Below are 22,386 nucleotides of genomic sequence, written 5' to 3' on the forward strand. Positions count from 1 at the left end.
TGAGGTTGTGACTGAAAGTTATTATCAAAATGCCTGGATTCATATCCCACCACTGTACTGTAGCTTCTGTGTAACCTTGAGCAAGATAGTTAGCCTCCCTAAGTCACACCAGGCATCTAATAGAATGTTTATGAGAATTGAGCAAGGTAATGTATGTTAGGCATTTAACACAGTGCCTGGCACGTGATATTTCCTTGATTAGTCTAAACCACAGAGATGGGAAAATGTGAAATACTCTCTTTGGGGGTATGTGAACGTCCCTCAAGTTCCACATGGTCCTGAAACATCTCACTATCAAGATAGAGCATCCTTTGGCCTGTGGAACACCTTCTACCGCTCAGCCAACTGACTGTTCAATCAATTGCTTGTTATATACCCATAGTGATTTAATGTCATTCCTGTAAATATGTTAAAGTCCTCATTAGATCTGCTATGCAAGTAACAAATTTTCATGAGATCATGAGGTTTAGATATTTACCTAGACTTTTTCTTGGTCGTTATCTTTGCTATCTTTCCATATAATCCAGTTTGTTCAGGGTTTCATCAGAAAAAAATGGTATATCCAAAGGGGAGAATAATTGATTAGAGTTTAAGAAGGGTCTGTTTCTAAACGCGTGAAAAGAGTTAAGAAAACCAAGGAGGAATGGTAAAGCACCCCAGGACTAGCAATAGTGGGAAGCCTGCCCATCCCTAGGTCTGAAGGGGAAAGAAGTGATTATGGCATCAGATCTTCTCCTTCCTCCACAACTGTGGCCTTAGGAAGGAGAGGGCAGAGGTTGTGAGGGAATGAATACTTTGACTACTTTCTTCCATCCTTCAGTCTCCTACCAGTGCCTTTCATTGGCCAAACCCAATTGGAAGCCAAAGGGAGGCAGTTAATGTAATCTATTCAGTTTAGTCTTCCTGGGCACAGAGCAGAATGGAGAAGGCTGGAAAGTACATTTTGAAGGACAAATGGAGATTTTTCTGGATAGCCCTTTTACAGAAATTCAAATTCTGAAGAGTTCTTCTTGTTGCTTGTATCCGATAAGTTTATTAGCTATGTATTTGCTAATAAAAATAAGTGCTCTTATTTCACCTCAGAATTACCCACTCCGATTTCACCTCTATAAAATAAAGGTAAAAAGAGTGAACCTTAATGACAGTGCTCTGAAAAGCATGTTTTTTAATCCAATTTAAAAAGTGGGACTGGATAGTGTGGTTTTCCAAGTAAAAGGAAAAAAATGTTATCTGCTTAGTTTGTAGTTGACTTGTACGGAGAATAAGAAATGAAAATCAACATTTTTCCTACTTGTCTCGACTAAATCATTTCTTGCTGTGGATTAGTAGCTACTTGCAAGACTGGTTTAATTAATGGTGCACTCAGATGTTGAAGAATGTGGGAGTTTGTTTTAGCCTTGACCTCAGCCTACTCAAAAGGAAAGTAATACTTGGTTTAGAGGTTTAAATGCTATAATTTACAAGTAAGCTCTCTCACCAAATGAATTTGAAATAAGTATCAGAGGGAAGCATTTAAAATTTGGCAAGGGAATAAAGATTTGAAGATTGCAGTGGTTTCTTTTACTGGAGGGGAAAAAAAAAAATCCCAACTTAATTGGATTTCTTTACAGGTTGCAGCTGTAAGTGCCTTTGCCCAGACTCTGCGAAGATACACGTCGCTCAATCACCTGGCCCAGGCAGCTCGTGCAGTGCTTCAGAACACTTCTCAGATCAACCAGATGCTCAATGACCTCAACCGTGTCGACTTTGCCAATGTCCAGGTACTCTGTTTTCTTTCAAAACGTGTCTTTTAATGAAAGGTATCCAATTTTTTTCTTCTTAATTAGGATCATCATATTTCTTTTCAAAGTTACATCAATTCACAGGCACATCTAGATTCACAATATCCTGAAAGAGGAGAGTTTTACTCAGCTATGGCTTTACTCCTCTGTTTTGCAATTAAAGTCTGCTAATATTTATAGTGCTAGACAGCAACATATGTCACCAGGGTTTGCTGAATGATTAATAGAGTAATGATGACCACAGTCATTGAAGTTTGGTAGGCAGGAGATGAAACTCTTTCATCTACTAGCTGTGGAGTCTTGGGCAAGTGACTTAACTCTTCTGGGCTTTACTTTCTCCATTTTATAACACATATCTTAGATTACTGTTTACATATTTAGTAATACGTAAAGCCCATAGCACCATGACACGCACACGAGAAATTTGTTTTCAAAAGTGCCCCACCTTGAAAGAAGCAAGAACAACTCTATTTCAGAGTTTACTATAGGTACCTGGTAAATATTTGTTATTTGAAAAGAATTAGGTGCAACATATCTGACTCTTCTGATCATTCCAAATGAAAGAATAATTTTTTAACCTAATGATGAAACTACTCACTTGTAAATCAAAGTACATGTAAAAAAATAGCTATTTTAGGAATATTATTATGGAATCCCAACAAATACTTTATTTCAGATGCTAAAATAATGAAGCTAATTGTTACCAATGAAAAAAAACACTCCATGGCTCACTCAAAGCAAAAGCAACAAAAGATACATACATATTGAACATAATCAAAATTTTAAACTTCTGTGCTTCAAAAGAGACCATCAAGAAAATGAAACGACAACTTATAGTATTGAAAAAATGTTTGCAAATCATACATCTGATAAAAATTTATATTTAGACTATATAAAAAGAACTATTATAACCCAACAATGAAAAGACAACCTCGTTTAAAAAATGGGCATAGATCTAAATAGACATTTCTCCAAAGAAGATATACAGATGTCCAATAAAGTACTGGAAAACTCATTCAGCAGCCACCAGGGAAATACATATTAAAACCACACTGAGGGGCTTCCCTGATGGCGCAGTGGTTAAGAATCCACCTGCCAATACAGGGGCACAGTTTCGAGCCCTGGTGCAGGAAGATCCCACATGCCACACAGCAGCTAAGCCCGTGCACCGCAACTACTGAGCCTGTGCTATAGAGCCCACTAGCCACAACTACTGAAGCCTGTGTGCCACAGCTACTGAAGCCTGTGCGCCTAGAGCCTCTGCTCCTCAACAAGAGAAGCCACCGCAATGAGAAGCCCGCGCACTGCAACAAAGAGTAGCCCCCGCTCACTGCAACTAGAGAAAGCCCATGCACAGCAACGAAGACCCAAGGCAGCCAATTAATTAATTAATTAATTAAATCTTAAAAAACCCCCGAGGTACCACGTCACACACACTAAAATAGGTATTATCAAAAATTAAAATGGTATTATCAAAAAACAAATAATAACAAGTGTTGGTGAGGGTGTGCAGAAATTGGAACCCTTATACACTAGTGATTGGAATGCAAAATGCTGCAGCCACTTTGGAAAACAGTGTGGCAGTTCCTCAAAAAGTTAAACATAGAGTTAACATATGATTTGGCAGTTTCACTGCTAGGTACATACCAAGAAAAATGAAACATGTCCACCTAAAAACTTGTTCACGCATGTTCCAGCAGCATTATTCATATTAGCCACACAAAAGTGGAAACAACCCAAATGTCCATTAACTGATGACTATGTGAACAAAATGTGATATTCCACACAATGGAATATTATTGGGCAATAAAAAGAGATGAAGTTCTGATACATGCTACAACAGAGATGAACATTATGCTAAGTGAAAGAAACCAGATACAAAGGACCATACATTGCATGATTCCATTTATATGAAATGTGCAGAACAAATACATCTATGGAGACAAAAAGTAAATTAGTAGTTGCCTAGGTCCTGTAGACTGGAGGGATTGGGAGGTGACAGATAAGGAGTAGTATGGGGTTTCTTCTTGGAGAAATGAATACATTCTAAAATTGATTGTGATGATAGAGGCACTACTCTGAATATACTGAAAAAAGCCATTGAATTATATACTTTAAATGAATGAATTGTTCGCTCTGTGAATTATGTCTCAATAAAACTGTTTTAAAAAACAATATCGTTGGGCTTCCCTGGTGGCGCAGTGGTTGAGAGTCCGCCTGCCGATGCAGGGGACGTGGGTTTGTGCCCCGGTCTGGGAAGATCCCACATGCCGCGGAGCGGCTGGGCCCGTGAGCCATGGCCGCTGAGCCTGCGCGTCCAGAGCTGTGCTCCGCAGCGGGAGAGACCACAACAGTGAGAGGCCTGTGTACCGCAAAAAACAAACAAACAAAAAAACAATATCGTTGCTTAAAGATAAACTAATTATTACTCCATTTCCTACAAAGTTTAATCTACAATTCTGGACTAGTTTTATCATTTAAAATATATCAAAAAGTAATATTTGGGTTTGATTTATTTTAGGGTGTTGTTAATTAGTTAAGTTTATTCTGACTTTCATGAATTGGGTTTAAACTTCTAATGTGTATAGTTTTTCTTAGATCTACATAAATATTTTTATATATACAAGCACACATACACACACACATGCAAATACGTAAGCTCCACAAGAACAAACTGTCTCACGTTTACAAATCCATTAACTTTACATATTTTAGTGGAATTTACATTAACTGATTTTAGTGGGAATATTAAGTTCATACATTATTGCCTTAAAATGTATACTGTTATGTTTTTTTCAAATCTTCATTCAGAAAAGATATGTTTAAAAGTACTTTAAGAAAAGTTGAAATGGTAAGGCAACTTCTAGTTTCAAAAGTAATTTAAGTTGAATAACTGAAAATATATTTAAGAATGATTCCTAATAATATCTGAGCAAGATTTAAAATTTTCTGTTTTAACATTATTTTCATTCATATAGTTGTGTGTCTGAACCCTATGAAGTATGTATAGAAATGAGTTCTTCCTGGTTATAAACGCCAGCCTTGGCAACATTATTGCATATAAATGGTCAGTTATACATCTATAATACTACTCATCCCCCACTCACCGACTTTGAGGTTACCTTTTCCCTTCCTTTATTCTCAGCTACCACATTTTTCTGGGTCCACGTGACAGTTATTAGTGCTGAAACCTGTGTGCTTAAGTATCTGTCCTCCAAGACCTCCTTCCTTTCATTAGAGGACCATGAGCACAGTGGTTTGCCCTCCATTTCCCCCTACATTTTACCTCTCACAACTCTTCATTTTCATATGTAATCTCTTTCTCAGGTTAGCATATTTTATCTTTAACTCCTTTCTTTCCTTTTCTGTTCCACATTGTACCTGGTTTTCTGTCTCCTGCCTCCCATTCCACCTTCATCACCCTCTCCTGTTCATTTGGAAGTCCCTGCCCCTACGAGATTAACCTCAGTTAAGACTGACACTCTAAGACATATAGGATGATATTCTTGTAATAAGGGAACTTTAATTTAAAACAGTGAAATCACATGTAAGTGTCAATATTTTAATGCTCTAAGAGCTTAAGTTTCTTTCAGGATATCCATAAATCTCTTTCATCACTTCATTCTTCTCTAATTAAATCTTTTCCTCATGCATTCAGGATAATTTTCCTATTGCCGTGTAATTGGTTTTCTGTTTTAATTAACTGATAGCATTACAATAGTATTGCTTTAGAATTATTTTGTGTAAATGGATAGTTTTCCAAATACAGTATGGGCTAAATATACTTGGGTTGGTTGACCTGATAACCTAACTTTTGCATATACTTGTGTTTCTGTGCTTAAAAGACATTCTGATTTTGAAGCTACTGACTCCTTATCATCTTGGAGATAATTTATTTCCAACTTAATAATATCTTTAATTTTCATCCTTACCTTTTTCCACTATAGAATTGAAATATCCAAATTCCTTCACAGGAATATACTTCACAGGAGTATTTACAGTGTACTCTATTGTTAGTATATTTTCAATCTTAAGAGTAGTAAAATGAAATATAATATAAAGTGGTTTGAAAAGTCAGAGTAATGTCCTGTGGCTTTATTTCTCTAGGTTTAGTTTTAGATTATCATTATCTCTTGGCAAGAACTAACTTCCTAGGAAGCAGTGAGTTTGAATTTATGTTAAGAAATGAAATTAAATTCTTCCAAGGATACCAGTAAGTTCCTCCTGCCTCTTACTAATGCACAAAAAAATCTTCCACAGTGGGTATAGAGTTTCAGTTTTGCAAGATGACAAAGAGACCTATTGCACAATAATGAGCATATAGTAAACACTCCTATACTGTACACTTAAAAATGGTTAAGATGATAAGTTTTATGTGTTTTTTACCACAATTAAAAAATGCTTAGCCATTAATGAAAAAATGAAAACAACCTCCCCTATCCTTTCTTGAGACATAAATTCTTCCCTGGGTGCTCTTCTGGACTCCTAAATTGATATAAAAGTTCTGGGAGTCATTTAACAGTGTATTTTGAAAAATCTATTACGAAGAGAAAAGTACAAAAGTAAGCAAAGATGTAGTTACTAGATTGCTAATTCCAGCATTTTTCCTAATAGTAAAAAATTGAAATGACCATAAATGTGTAACTATATGGAATTGATTTTGTAAATAATGGAATATTTATGCATTGAAGCAAATTCAATCCCTGAACAATAAATATAGCTCCTCATTTGCCTATACGGAAAGTCATTTATCATATATATTGAAGTGAAACTAAGCAAAATATCAAGTAAAATGTATAATATGATCCTCTTTTAAAATAACATATGTACATAAGCATACGTGCATATGTATATACTGCATGTGAACAGTTTGAAAGTTATTAGCATGTTGTAGTTATCTCTTAATGTTGGCAGTTTAGATATTCTTAATATTTTGTTCCTTTTTGTTTATTTGTATTTTCAATTTTTAATAATCATTGTGGTGTACTTAAAATACTTAAAAGTGATATTTAGGAGGTAAAATCGGAAAGACTGTTACTAATTAGATAAGAGAAAGAAGGATAGTAGATGGTATCATCAGCTGGGAATGTAGAAGAAACCCTAGGTTTCCCTGAAGAAATAAAATGAATTGAGTTTGGGCATTTTATATTTGAAGTACCTCCCAATTGAAATGTCTCTTAAATAAGGTAAAGTCTATAGGGTCAGGAGAGGTGCTGGAACCAGAGGGTGGAGATTAGGGGTTTATTTAGTTGAAATGGTTGATTTGAATATCCTCTGAGAACAGATAGATTGAAAGCTGTAGACACTTTTCAGAAAAATACATACGTATCCACAATGTTTTAGATATAGCATTAGGACCTTCACAGACACCCCTCCACAGAAATCTATTGTGAAAATATTATCTGGACACAGTGAACCCAGTTTAAAAATTCTTGTCACATTTCATTTCTCTAATATTATGCTTGGGGAAAATGAAGCCCATGCAGATTAAATGAATTGCTTGAAGTCAGTTTAGCTGATTCAGGCCCTATGGTACCATCCATGTCCTTACTCAAATATTATATTACTAAATAATTGTATTCTGACCTTAAGAGTATAGTATTTTTTTAATGTTAAAATACAACATAGCACTAGAAACATTGTAAAACTTATGGCAACCATTGAAAATTAACTTTAGAAGTTCCTGTTTTCATTGCTGTTACCAAACATGAAACTTTCCTGTCGGAACCAGAAGGAAAACTATAGTGATCAAATTTCTTGGCAGGTAGCCTTCCTACATTTTCTCAAAAGTATTTTTGTTGTTGTTGTTGTTTTCGGTTCTGTGAATTAATTTACATTCATAGCCTTGCCTCTATAGCCCTTGAGACTTCAGTTTCTTATCCATAAAACTCATATAGCATATACTTCTACTTTGTATCATTCTGTGTTTGTTTTTGTTTTAATCCTGAGGGACCACTTTTGGCCAATTGAATCTATTTATCCATCTGACTTACCCTAAATCTTTTCAAATGAATTGGCTTTAAAGTTTTATCTGATTGGGAGAAAAAAGAGAGGGCGTAAAAACTAAAGAAAGACGCCTCATACTGTAGGTTCAGGATCCTATTTTTCTTAAGTAATCATGTATTTTAGTCTTTCACACAGGCTAGTTAATGTAGAAAAACCAAGTCATACTTGTATGTCACATCACTTTTTCACGCACAAAGGCTATGTTAGTTTCCTTAATAACTAACAAGTAGTCCTTCATTTTCTTAAGTCACTTGTTTTACGCTTTCAATATAATTTGCCATTTATGCATATGGCTTGTGTGCTGACACTCAATGAAAAGGTGCTGAGTTGAACTTTTTCTTTGCTTTCTGTGTACTGTCCCAGGAGCAGGCTTCCTGGGTATGTCAGTGTGATGACAACATGGTTCAGAGACTAGAAACAGACTTCAAGATGACTCTTCAGCAGCAGAGCACCCTGGAGCAGTGGGCTGCATGGCTTGACAATGTGATGATGCAAGCACTGAAACCCTATGAAGGAAGACCCAGTTTTCCTAAAGCTGCCAGGCAGTTTCTGCTAAAATGGTCTTTCTACAGGTATCGTCTCAATTTTTCCTATTCTGCAATTATGTATGTACATGCTTCTCAGAAAAAAGGAAAGAAAGGAAGACTTTAGTTTGCAGAAACTCCCTGTTGTGATTATCTTCAACCCAACTCATGACAACAGCATGATGGAATTGTACCAGGAAGCTTATGGAAATAAAATTTCTGCTAGGAAAAGAAAGGCTCTTATTCAAAGCCCTAGAAGTTCTCAGATGGGAACATCTGAGATTCCAGTCTAGATAATATGTTTAGCAACAGTCAGAAAAGGACTACAGTCCTCCTTCTGGCAAATGTGTATTATTTAGTCTTCTTCCTTGAGCCCTTACCACCACTCTTCTTCTTCTCTAGTCCAGGGATTCTCAAACTGTGGTTCGCTAGACCAGTAGCATCACTATTGCTTGGAAACACATTAGAAATGCATATTTTCAGACCCCTCCCCCAAATCTACCTGAATCAGAAACTGTGGAGGGGAGGCCCAGCAATCTGTGCTTTTTTAAAGTATCGTCCAGGCAGTTCAGATGCATACTCAGAACCACCTAGTTAATTTCTTAATTTGATCAATTACAATTGTTTTCAAACCTAGCTGCACCTCAGAATTAGTGGAAAGAAAAACAAAACAAAACTCCTGGGTATCTCCCAAAAACTACTGAATCAAAATCGTGGTGGTTAGAAAGTAGTGATTAGGAGTAGGGGTAATCAGAAATTTTTTTTTCAAAAAGCTTACTCCTGGTGATTCTAATGCATAGCCAGTTTGATATCGAATAATCTAGTAATACAAAATGAATCACTTTTTGACTAAAAGGATATATATATATATATATATATATATATATATATATATATATATATATATATATATAAATGTATGTTTTTCTAGACATAGAAGAACCCCAGGAGAGAAAGATTACTTGATATATGATATCAAATGTTGGGGTGAGCCATTGACCATAGGTCTACTCCAAGGGTTAAAAAACAGAACCTGTGTAAGTTGGCATATATACTATATATATGACATAGGATGGAATTGCCAGAGTTCCATTTCTTAAGCTAAGTTAGGTAAGTTATATTTTTGACCCCAGAATTTATTCTTGTGATGGGAGTTCATTTCTTTGCTTCTTTAGATAATGGTGGCCTCACTGGCTCAGGCCGAAAAGCCATGTCTACTTTGAGGTTTAGGCAGTCCCTAATTTAGTTCCTGTGCAACCATGCGCATATCAAAGTAGTGACTACAGGACATACCACTGACTGTGGCTATGGGTACCCTGTGGTCATCACCTGGACCTCAGTGGTGAGTCCAAAGCAGTTGTGAGGAGAGAAGGTATACAAAGAAGTAGCAGAGTTTAGAGACTAGTAGAAATTCTGAACCCAGTAAGCCCAAATTACAGGATTTCCATCTTGTTTTGACCACCTTGATAAAAATGGAACCAGAGATCTTTTAATTATGATGGTAGTTGCTTGGTTTTTATTGTGACTTCTTTCTTTCTCAACTGATTTGGTCCAATTCTTATTTCTTAAACTGAAGTAGAGGTGTAGATTCACTGTATATGTTTAATTAGGAGTTAAATTATCCTTAGATCCTGAAAATCGTTTTCTAGTGTCTAGCCCAGGGTTAAATGCAGTGAAAGAAAGTCTACCAGTTTTGTGTTGTTGTTTTGTTTTTGTTTTGGGGATGGAATAATTCCACAGTTCTGTCTCTCATATATTTAGTGCTTTTAGCCCACATGATTTGAAAAGCACCTTATTATGGTGCTAACTCTGTGACCCACTGATATGCTTCATTAAACCCAGTCCTAGGTTTAGATCTGGGTGTCAGTGAGCAATGTGTTGATGATATGAGTTTTCCTTTGATATATGGGGAAGATTTGGAAAACATTATCACAGTATTCTCAAAGTAGATGTAGTATTAATAGTAGAATTCAAAATTTTAATTTGGGAACATTTCTTAAGAAGATTTCAGATATTTTCCCATTTGCTTGCAAGTTGATTTCATCCATTTTTTTTTCCTCAGAAAATCATATAGATGGTATATGTGCTTCATGAATGATGAAACAGAAGTTATACTAGCTGTTGTTCCAAAACCTATATGACCAAAAGCAGAGTGCATCCTCTATATCAGAAAAAAGCAAGGTTTTTTTTTTTTCTTCTTACTGCTTTCTTATGTCATTACATCAGACTTGCCCTTACTCCTTCCTGAGGACTTTCTTTTTCTATGTTTAGTTGATATCATTTTAGAAATACACTCGTGGAGCCTTTGTCTCCACAGAGATTTGTTGCAGGTATCTTGACAGAAAATTACTTACTTGTATTTCTTGTTCTCTGCAGATATACAAACCCAGTAGATCATCACTTGCCTGCCCTCTGTCCTCCCTGAGTTGGGGATAGTTGACTTGTTATTGTTAGACACTATTATGGTTATTATTTTCATTTCAAGAAGTCTTGAAGGCATATACTTCAGGGCCACAGAAGGAAAGGCATATTCAGACAGATGCATACCTCCTGCTGGTAGGCGAAGTCAATAGGTTAGAAACTTAAGAGCCTCAAAAATCTGACCTGTTTTTTACCGAGGCATAAGAACATATTGAGTAATGAAAACTGCATTCACAAACGAAAGCAGAATTACAGAGTATTTTTTTTAATGTTTTTGGCTTTTAATAAGAATTTGGCAGTCACATATATCAACCCTTCATTTTCTGAAGTTGATTAATCTCATAATTTCTAAAATTCTGTGTATATATTTATATGCATACAAATAAAGAAATGGACTGGCAGAGAATCACGATAGCAACAGTTGACATGTTGCTGCAAACACCCTCTGCTCCAAACGGGGGTCTCTCCTTGCCTAACCTGGCTTTGAATGGCTACTGCTGGCTCCCTGGGAGGTAGAAAAAATATCACCACCTTTCTTGGGCAGAAATGTAGAAGTTAAGTGGGCCATTTCTCAGCTTGTGTGTTTTGTGGATAACGGAACACAGAATTCCTCAGGGTCACCCTGAGGGTCAACCAAGTATCCCATTTTTAAAAATGAAATTTATAGCTTTGATACAGTGACTTGAAAGGGGGCACAGAGAACCTAGTTTGCCTACAATTGAACAATATCTAAATCTTCCAAAAAGTAATACTCTTTCAGAATCAGCTATAAGCACTGTTTGAGAAGAGAGTTCACGGTAGCGGGGAGGGGGTGGTCACAGGTGTGACGTTCTCATCTTTCTTCTTTGGAAGGGTGTGATGTATCCCCAAATACATAAAGAGGTGGATTGAGTATCATGTGTTTGGGGATATGTTTCAATTTCCACACCATGAGTTATAAAGATAAATACACAAAGGTATTTCTCATCCATTATAAAATAATTAACATTTATAACTCTGATTTTAAAAGGAGTTGAATTCATGGTAACTTAGCAACATGAAATTCAATGGAGTCAATTTTGCAGCATATCTTACAGAAGTCTGAATCAGACAATAGGTTTCCAATTAAACTGTTAATTGTGTCATTTGATACTTGGCTTGTAGGGCAGAAGCCCAACACAGAGAGCATGAAGCAGACATAGCATTAATAATATAATTCAACTGATTCTTTTCTAAACATATGACAATAATTTCTTAGCATGCTTATCAGTATTTTTAAAAATAACTAGGTATTGGGCTTCCCTGGTGGCGCAGTGGTTGGGAGTCTGCCTGCCGATGCAGGGGACACGGGTTCGTGCCCCGGTCCAGGAGGATCCCACATGCCGTGGAGCAGCTGGGCCCGTGGGCCATGGCCGCTGAGCCTGCACATCCGGAGCCTGTGCTCCGCGATGGGAGAGGCCACAACAGTGAGAGGCCCGCGTACCGCAAAAAAAAAACAAAAAAACAAAAAAACTAAGTATTGTAACTGAAGGTCGGCACCCTTTTTTTTTTCATTTTCCAACAGAATTTAGTATTACGTGTGTACTTTATGCTGAAATACGGTGATTGCCCAGCTGTCAAATAGAATCCAAAAGCCTTAGCATGGCCTATAAGACCCTACATGGTCCAGCTGCTAGTGACCTCCAGGTCCCACCGTGTATTCTCTTTGCTCACGTCCTCCAGCCACACTAGCCTCTGGGCTGTCCTTGGAATAAAACAAACATAGTTCTGCCTCAGTCTCTGTATTTGCTCTCCTTTCTGCCAGGAAAGCTCACATGTTCACAGGGCTCACTCCTTCACTTCAGTCTCGGTTCTGCTCAAGATATCACCTCCTCATAAAGAGTTTTCCTGACACCCTAACTTAAAGTGCTGGCACCCATCACTCGCCAATCTCTTAACGTGATTTATTGTTTTTCATAGGGTTTATCACTACCTAACTTTATATTTTATATCTACTCTGTTTTTATCAACTGTCTGTCCTACTAGAATGTGAGCTCTGTTGAAACCAAATTTTTGTCTGACTTGCTCTAGAACAAGACCCTGGCACAGAGTAGGAACACAATAAATATTTATTGAATGAATGAATGTGAATTCTCTTGGAATAAAAAAGTTGACTTTGCATTTTGTTTAATAATATCAGAAAGCTACTCAGTATGAATATTCTTCTTAGTCATTTACATTATTTTAAGGGAAATATAAAGTCCTAAAAGTTGAATTTTGAAATATATATATAACTCATTCTATATCTGTGATATTTATCCTTGCAAAGATTTATTGACATTCAACCGGCCCACAATTCTTCTATGTTACAATGAATATCTTCTTTTTAAAATAAACATTTTTTGGATTATGAAATTAGTATATACTCACTTTAGAAAATCTGGGAAATACAAATACTATAAAAAGAGTAAACTTAAATCATCCATAATTTTACTACCCAGAAATAACTACTGGTAAAATGTTTTCTTTCAGTGTTATATAAAATTGAGATCCAGTTGTTTATCAGAGTTTATTATCTGTATTTTCCCCTCAACATTTTTCATTTAACATTATACCTTAAGCATATCTTAAGAAACATAATTTTTAATGTCCTCACAATATTCCGTTTTGGGTATGTCTCATACATTATTTAAACATCCCGTTTGTCTCTTATTCTTGAGCATTTAGGTGGTTTTTGGTCTTGTGATACAATTATAAAAAATACTGTAACGATTATCTTTGTTTAAAGTTGCACATTTATCTTCAGATAAATTGAAATAAATTTGTACTTTTTAAGGTGACTAATACTATTTTAATGAAGTGTGCTATCTCGATGCTAATAAAGTATTAAACATTCCCATTTATTTAGGGATAGGATTTTTTTAAGAATTATATCGATGCTTTCTATGTTAAATGGGCTCATATTATACTTTTTAGTTCTTGCACTTAACATTATATCATTGACATCTTTCCAAGTTACTGCCTATATGTGTACTCTCCCTCATTTCTTTAAACTATTGTATAAATTTACATATATGAATGAACCATTTTTTTTACTTAGTATCCTACAAATGGATATTTAGTGTTGCCCCCTATTTTCTCACTAGTATAAATATTGCTGCAATTAAAACTATCTTTGCTTATTTGTGTAAATTTCTAGAATTAGAACTGCTAGGTGATCACACCGGTCAGAATGGCCATCATCAAAAAATCTACAAACAATAAATGCTGGAGAGGGTGTGGAGAAAAGGGAAGCCTCATACACTGTTGGTGGGAATGTAAATTGATACAGCCACTATGGAAAACAGTATGGAGTTTCCTTAAAAAAACTGAAAATAGAACTACCATATGACCCAGCAATCCCACTACTGGGCATATACCCAGAGAAAACCATAATTCAAAAAAACACATGCACCCCAATGTTCATAGTAGCACTATTTATAATAGCCAGGACATGGAAGCAACCTAAGTGTCCATTGACAGAGGAATGGATAAAGATGTGGTACATATATATACAATGGAATATTACTCAGCCATAAAAAGGAATGAAATTGTATCATTTGTAGAGATGTGAATGGACCTAGAGAGTGTCCTAGAGATTGTTCATACAGAGTGAAGTAAGTGAGAAAGAGAAAAGCAAATATTGTATAATAATGCATATATGTGGAATCTAGAAAAATGATATAGATGATCTTAGTTGCAAAGCAGAAATAGAGAAACAGACGTAGAGAACAAATGTATGGATACCAAGGGGGAAAGGGGTGGGGTGGGAGGAATTGGGAGACTGGGATTGACACATATACATTATTGATGCTATGTATAAAATGGATAACTGATGGGAACATGCTGTATAGCACAGGGAACTCACCTAGTGCACTGTGGTAACCTAAATGGGAGGGAAGTCTAAAAGGGAGGGGATATCAGTGTGTGTATGGCCCATTCGTTTTGTTATGCAGTGGAGGCTAACACAGCTTTGTAAATCAATGATGCTCAGCCATAAAAAGGAATGAAATTGAATTATTTGTAGTTAGGTGGATAGACCTAGAGTCTGTCATACAGAGTGAAGTAAGTCAGAAAGAGAAAAACAAATAACATATGCTAACACATATATATGGAATCTAAAACAAAAAAAAAAAGGTTCTGATGGACGTAGGGGCAGGACAGGAATAAAGACTCAGATGTAGAGAATGGACTTGAGGACATGAGCAGGGGGGAAGGGTAAACTGGGGCAAAGTGAGAGAGTAGCATTGACATGTATACACTACCAAATGTAAAATGGATAGCTACTGGGAAGCACAGGGAGATCAGCTCCGTGCTTTGTGACCACCTAGAGGGGTGGGATAGGGAGGGTGGGAGGGAGATGCAAAAAAACATCGTCAGAGAGAGAGATAGCCTGCTTGTATGCAGGGCTTATTCTCCGAGCTTTCCATCAAGGATCATAGTCTTGGGTTGGTTGCTCTCCAAAGCCTGCAAATAAAAGGTATTTTGTAAAAACAACAACAAGAAAACACTGCTAGGTGAAAGCATTTGTGCATTTTTAATTTCGACATGTGTTGCCAAATTTCCCTTCATAAATGTGTTGTGAATTTATGCTTGTAGAAACGGCAAATGAGAGTTCTTTCCCCATACCGTCTCCAACACTGATCTTTTAATGTCTTATAGTATAATAGATGATATATGGTATCTTACCTTTAATTTACAGTTCTTTTAATTTTGAATAAGATTAGTCATATTTTTGTATTCTCGTTAGCCATTAGTCTTCTCCAGGCTGTATTTTAAATAGCTGCTGTCTTTCTTCAGCAAGAGATGTGTACTTAGGAGTGAATATTCCACCCCATATTATTTAATTTTTCAAAATTATTTACTTCACGTGATCAAATTTGGATGTATGTAAAAATGTTAGGCAACTTTTTATTGTTATTTTTATGTTGTTTTTGCTTTTGCTTTTTAAAGTAGAGGATTCTCTGCCTGTTAAAATTGGTTCCATAGGAAAATAAAGTTTAATTTCAATAGCTATTAAATTTATAATAATTATTTTTATTAATAGGTGATGTGTTACTGAATTTTGGGAAAAGCATGCATCGAATTATAACAGAATTTTGTCATTATATCTTTGACATATAAATGAAAGTGTTAATTTATTTTTAGTGATTCTCTTATAGAGTTCCAAACTTAAGGTATTCATTAAAGTATTTGACTCTAAGGAATCATTCACCAGTACTGCTTTTTATGATAATGAGTATATTATTAACTCCAACATATGGAATAGTATAGTAATAGGTAGTTTTGCTTAAGATCTCACATACATTATCTCATTTGACTCTCAGGCTAATCTTGAACCTTTAAATGTTGAATGCCATACTCACAATCAAGATCACATAGTGGTTAACATGGATCTAACTCCAAACCCATGCTTTTTATCTGTTTAGTAAATAGATCCACAGAACGAGAGACATCTGCCATCATCATATAGTAACACCTGTTCTTGCTGCCGTAGCCAAATGAGAGTCAGAAGCTCAGCTCCTCCTGTTCTGTGTATTAGGATCATAATCACTTATATTTGAGTCTTGTTCTATTCATTCATAAGTCTATTTCACAACCTTTAATGCATTTTATCCTTGAAATAGTCATGCAAGTTAGGTAAGACCAAAAGTACTGCATTCACTTTCACCCAAAAGGAAAAACACTCTCATGGAAATGATGTTTTTGAGATTGATAGTGAATTAATGAAGAACCAGGATCAGAATCCAGGGCTTTAGAGTTTTAGATGTACAAGGATGATCTGTCACTTGCCAAGTTGAATGTGTGGAATTTGATATATTACTAGCCTCTATATAAATAAGGTTGAAAATGAAACAGAAATGTAGTCTTCTGTTTTTCCATCTGTCTGGCATTTTACAATTCTTCATTGCAAAATAAGGCCTAGGAATATCAGCCCATACATTTGTGAGATTCTATCTCCTCCTCCTATCAGAGAATATAATGGCTGTTTTAGTTTGCATAGGACAGAAATCTCTAGAAAAGGACACTAAATGAAAGTGAGGAGAAACACACACACACACACACATCCTACCCTGACTCTAAGTTAGAAATATTAAAGAGATTTGAAGTGCATGGACAAGCTTAATAATTGACATGTCTTCAATGAGGCCAAAATTTTATTTTGATTCACTTCCATTTTGAGTATAATAGAGTGTATTGTTAGTATTTTATTAATAATATTGTTCAGATTTTGGTATTTTGTAAATTAAACATTCATATTTTTCAAAGTTATGCATTTCTTAATTGATTTTATTATGCTATTTCTAATGGAAAAATCACCTTAATTTAATTTAATGGAAATCAGTAAGGAACTAGAATCACTTAATAAATTTACCTTCCAACAGAACTTGCAGGGCTCCCTGTACATAACCTCCTACATTCTACATTGCCACATCTGGGAACATTGCTTAGTGTGTGTGTGTGTGTGTGTGTGTGTGTATATATATATATATATATATATATATACTTTTTAAAAATAAATTTATTTATTTATTTTTGGCTGCATTGGGTCTTTGTTGCTGTGCTTGGGATTTCTCTAGTTGCAGTGAGCGGGGCTACTCTTCGTTGCGGTGCGCAGACTCCTCACTGCGGTGGCTTCTCATTGCGGAGCACGGGCTCTAGGTGCGCAGGCTTCAGTAGCTGTGGCTCACGGGCTCTAGAGCGCAGGCTCAGTAGTTGTAACACACGGGCTTAGTTGCACCGAGGCATGTGGGATCTTCCTGGACCAGGGACCGAACCCATGTCCCCTGCATTGGCAGGCGGATTCCTTACCACTGCCCCACCAGGGAAGTCCCTGCTTAGTATATTTTGTAAACTTGGTCAAATACATATTTTTCTCACAGCGTACCCCAGAGGTCGTTATCATTGAGAGATAGTGACAGTGTTTACGCATCATCAATAAGACCTTCACTTTGAGTTGCTTTTTCTTATGGTGATGAGTTGTCAGCCTTCCAAAAATCTTTTTTATTCAATTCTGACCCCTTTGTGAATTTAATAGAATCAAAAGACTTGCCTATGACAATAAAATGGCTTTTCCCAGTTAATATTTGTCTAGCTCTAATAAGGATCTAGTCAAGTTTCAGTAAAGATAACCTCTTTACCACTCTGTTTGAAAGAGTTGAGCCAACTGCTTTCAGTAGTGAAATTATTCCATGGCAGGTTGTGTGCTATACCAACCTTTTAGACCTCTAACTTCTTTTAAGAGGAAAATTAGATTGAACTCTAATCCTGCTCACTAACAATGGCTGCATATGTGTCTTTTCTCTTGGAACAGCTCAATGGTTATTCGGGACTTAACCCTACGCAGTGCTGCTAGCTTTGGCTCCTTCCACCTGATCCGTCTGCTCTACGACGAGTATATGTTCTACTTAGTAGAACATCGTGTTGCTCAGGCAACAGGAGAGACACCCATAGCGGTCATGGGTGAGGTAAGAGAGGCTAAAAGAGCTATGACCCACAGGGCTTTCTAAAAAGATCTGAATTTTATTTTAATCTAAATGTATTAATTATCGAAGCAACGGTTCCTTACCCATGAGTCTTGGACCCCAGAGGGCCTGTGTGGTTATTTCAGGGGGTCCTTAAATACCTCTGTTCATATATATTTTCTTAGTCAAAGGTTCTAAAACTGTCGATTATATCATGTGAACGTACATGGAATATTTCAATATGCTGTAAAGGTGTCTATGTAAAAGAAAATCTTGAGAATCACTGAACTTTAAAAAATCCTTAATATTACTCAGCCATAAAAGAGAATGAAATAATGCCATTTGCAGCAACAGGGATGCACCTAGAAATTATCATACCAAGTGAAGTTAAGTCAGAGAAAGACAGATATTATGTGATATCACTTATATGTGGAATCTAAAAAGAATAGTACAAATGAACTTATTTACAAAACAGAAACAGACTCACAGACATAGAAAACAAACTTTTGGTTACCAAAGGGAAAGCAGGGGTGGGATAAATTGGAGGGTATGGGATTAACAGATGCACACTACCATATATAAAATAGATAAGCAACAAGGTTTTACTGTATATAGCACAGAGAACTTGATCCAATATCTTGTAATAAACTGTATGGAAAAGAATTGAAAAAAAGTTTATAGATATATACATATATAAATATATGTATAACTGAATCACTTTGTTATATACCTGAAACTAACACAATATTGTAAATTAGCTATACTTCAATTTTTAAAAAATCCTTATTGCCTGGAAAATAAGAAAGATTGATGCTTCTGATAAGGCTAAGGGCTAGGAACTCAGAGGAAAAAGTTAAATATGTATTTTGTAGACTCTTTTTCCAAGTGCCCAAGAACAAAATGAAGGATAATAACAATGATGATGAAAATGATAGCTAACATTTTGGGGGCACTTACTATGTGCGAAACACAGTCCTAAGTCCCTTACGTATAATAAAGCATTTAACACATACAACAACTCTTTGAGATAGGTGCTACGTTATCCTGTTTACAGATGAGAATCTGAGGTTCAGGAAGAAAGCTAAGACACAGAGAGATTAAAGGGTTACATAGCTAGCAGACAGTAGAGACCTGTTTTGAATATTCAGTCTGATTTTCATACCCATGCTCCTAATCACTAAAGGTGTAGGGAAAAAATTCTCTTCTTCTTAATAGTGTCAAAATGTATTTTCAACATGTCGTAAAGCTAAAATGCTAAAGTTAATATACACAAGGGCTGGTTAATATAATGAGGGATAGATGCACATGCACAAATGTTTCAGCCCTGGCTTACTTTGTTGTATTGAACTGGGTTTTGATTGAATCCAGATTTTGCTGGATTATGCCAGGTTAGGCAATGTTACATATTACTGCCCAAAGCAGTCAAGAAGATATGTTCACTTTTAAGCTATGTGTATGTGCTTATTTAAATTAAAAAAGTAAAAATAAATATTAGATGCTTTTCCTATAAATATGATGATAAAGGTATAAATTTAAAAATATATTAAAATACCTCAAGGACCTTTAAAAGTATTCTAATATAAATAAAATACATGTGACTTTTATTCAGAAAATTGGTTAAAATATTCTTCTTTCCCTCTTTAAAATCCCTTGCTGTATGCTGATCTATATGTGTTTGTATGTTTCTTAATGGTGATTGTGCCTAAATGATGCCAATTATGTGTATGTGAGATTAAGCAAGATTCATTTTAGCTTTTAAATTACAGGCAGGACCTCATCATTGACCAAAACAATCTGGACTTTTCTTATATTTGACTTCCCCTCAGTGCCTCTTTCCTTAGTTCTCTTATAGATGCCTGGTTGCAAAATGCCCAGTTGGCAAGTAGATTAAATATAAATTTTTTAACTCAGGGCTCAAAACTTCTGAAATAGACATGCCTTTTGGTATATTTAACACATTTGGCAACTACCTCATATGTTCCAGGACTTCTTTAACAGGATAACCAGGATAATGATAAACAGTAATTCTCATTAACACCATGTGGCTAATCCTGATGCATGATCTCTGTTTCCCTTGCATCTCTAGGGAACAAAGCCTGTGGCCATGAGCCAGTGACACAGTGTGAAGACTTAGGGACCTCCTCGTATGCTAATACAAGCAGTTCTGGCACACCAGTATTAAAATGGCCTTATGTAGTCTATACTGCCAACTAATCATTCTAATGATTTAATTGACATTCTTTTTTACTATATGTAAACAGTGCAAATGAATAAGACAGATTGCCACATGATTCAAAGATATAATACAAATAAAGTCTAGATCAGAAAGTAAGGTATAAATACCTTCTCTAAAATCAAAGATCTAAGCATACCTCTTGATTTCTTTGCTTACTATCTCCTTACCCAATTTATAGGAAAATCCTTTGAGCTGTCTATGCTCATCCATTATTCAGCCAAGGCCAAGTAAAGCTAATTTTACAGGCTTGATCTCCCCATAAAACATTGATGCCTCATAGACCAATTGGCCATTATAGACCTGTTGGCCGTGGTCATATTATCATGTCTAAAATTTCTTGATTCTTGGGAAAAGGAGAAGGAAATTCAAAGGGAAAGGAAGGCTGTTTTCTCATGCATCTCTCACATGTTATCCTAAGCCTACCCTAGAAATGAGATTGGAGGTAAAAAAAGGCTTTCATGTGTCAAGCCTCAGCTGCATTCTTAGCTCCTTTAAATGACCTCCCTTTCCAAACCTCAAGTCCAGAAGTGCCTGTGTATATAATGGGAGCAACACCACAGGCCAATATCCATTGAAATCCATAAAACTCAGCATTACCCTCAATTGCAGCAAGTGGTTTTCAATCATCAGTAACAACAACCACAAAAACAATAATAATTGTCACTATTTATTGAGAATTTATTATACCCTTAATGAAATTAAGCTCTTGATCTATCTACTAATGGTCCTTTCTCAGTAAATGGTACCCTCCCTGTCGATCATGTTGGATATGTGAGCATCATCTTTATGTATCTTTCTGTCTTGACCTGCATATCCAACCAGTTACTAAGTCTGCCCTTTCCCAAACTCCCCATAGTGCAGTCAGTATCATCTTATGAAAATGCAAGCCTGATTGTGTTATCCACACTTAAAACCCTTTAGTGGCTTTTTCTTCTTCTACTTAAGGAAGAAAAGTCTTCCCTTGTTATAAGATCTGGCCCTGTCTCTCTGATCAACCTCACCCTCCCTCTTCCAGGTCCTTCTGCTGCAATCACAGTAGTCTTTTCTCTATTCTTATTCACCAAGCTTTTCTCATCATTGGACCACTGTGTAAACTGTTCTTTTACCTGGAACCCTCTGCCTGACTCTCCTTGCCCATTCTAACTCCTTCATGTCTTAAATATCAGTTCCTCGAGGAGGCCCAATTTCCCCCAGACTACGTTAGATACTCCTTTTCTCTCTGATTTGTATTTTTACTTTTCATTCTAGAACCTACATAATATTAATTGCGTGATTCTTTGTATGATTTGTGTTATCAAAGATTTAGTGCCTGGAAATAATGGAGAACTTTAAGTCAGAAGAACTAAACTCTACTTATAGTTGTTCTGTCATTTATGGTAGTATAATCCTGGGCAAATTGTGTTCACTTTTGTTGATTCTCAGACTTATCTCTAAAATTAATTTATTCACTTATTTAACAAATACTTCTTATGCATCTACTCTAGACCAAACATTATAATGTTTAGGATGTAGTGATGAACAAAATGGATTTTGATGCTGCGTTCAAGGAACTTATATTTTAGTAGGGGATACATATTTGTTAAATGTTCTTATAACTACATAGCTATAAATTCTGATAAGTGCTGTAAAGGAAAATTAAAGGGATATAGGAATACTTAAAGAATAATATTCACTTGTGAGTGAATATTATTTTTAATCTATTTTACAGATGATGAAATGAGACACAGAGCCAACAAGTCACAGTCACACAGAGTCACACAGCTACTAGGTTGTAAAATCAGGTTCTGAAACCAAGCAGCCTGGCACCAAAGCCCTTGCTGTTAATCTACCATGCTTATTACCTGCTGCAGGATGGGGTGAGATTGGAATAAGAATAGTTCAGAAATCAGTAAAGGGACAGCTGAAAAATAGTCACAAACTTTATTGGACATTTGTTTTACCTTTATAGGTGCTGT

General features: G+C 35.9%; 1 protein-coding gene across 2 annotated transcripts in view; it reads left to right on the forward strand.

Annotated features, from left to right (window-relative positions):
* The window catches only part of RFX3 (regulatory factor X3), a gene marked incomplete at both ends in the record, with an annotated part of 249,349 nt that overhangs the window by 208,882 nt on the left and 18,081 nt on the right, over window positions 1–22,386 (forward strand). For both annotated transcript variants that reach the window (XM_079706070.1, XM_079706071.1), the window contains 3 exons: window positions 1,611–1,760; window positions 8,151–8,359; window positions 18,045–18,198. In XM_079706070.1, the coding sequence (XP_079562196.1) occupies window positions 1,611–1,760; window positions 8,151–8,359; window positions 18,045–18,198 (513 nt within the window). The remainder of the gene's footprint in view (window positions 1–1,610; window positions 1,761–8,150; window positions 8,360–18,044; window positions 18,199–22,386) is intronic.

Source organism: Hyperoodon ampullatus (assembly GCF_949752795.1).
Source record: "Hyperoodon ampullatus genome assembly, chromosome: 6".
Classification (NCBI taxonomy): Eukaryota; Metazoa; Chordata; class Mammalia; order Artiodactyla; family Ziphiidae; genus Hyperoodon; species Hyperoodon ampullatus.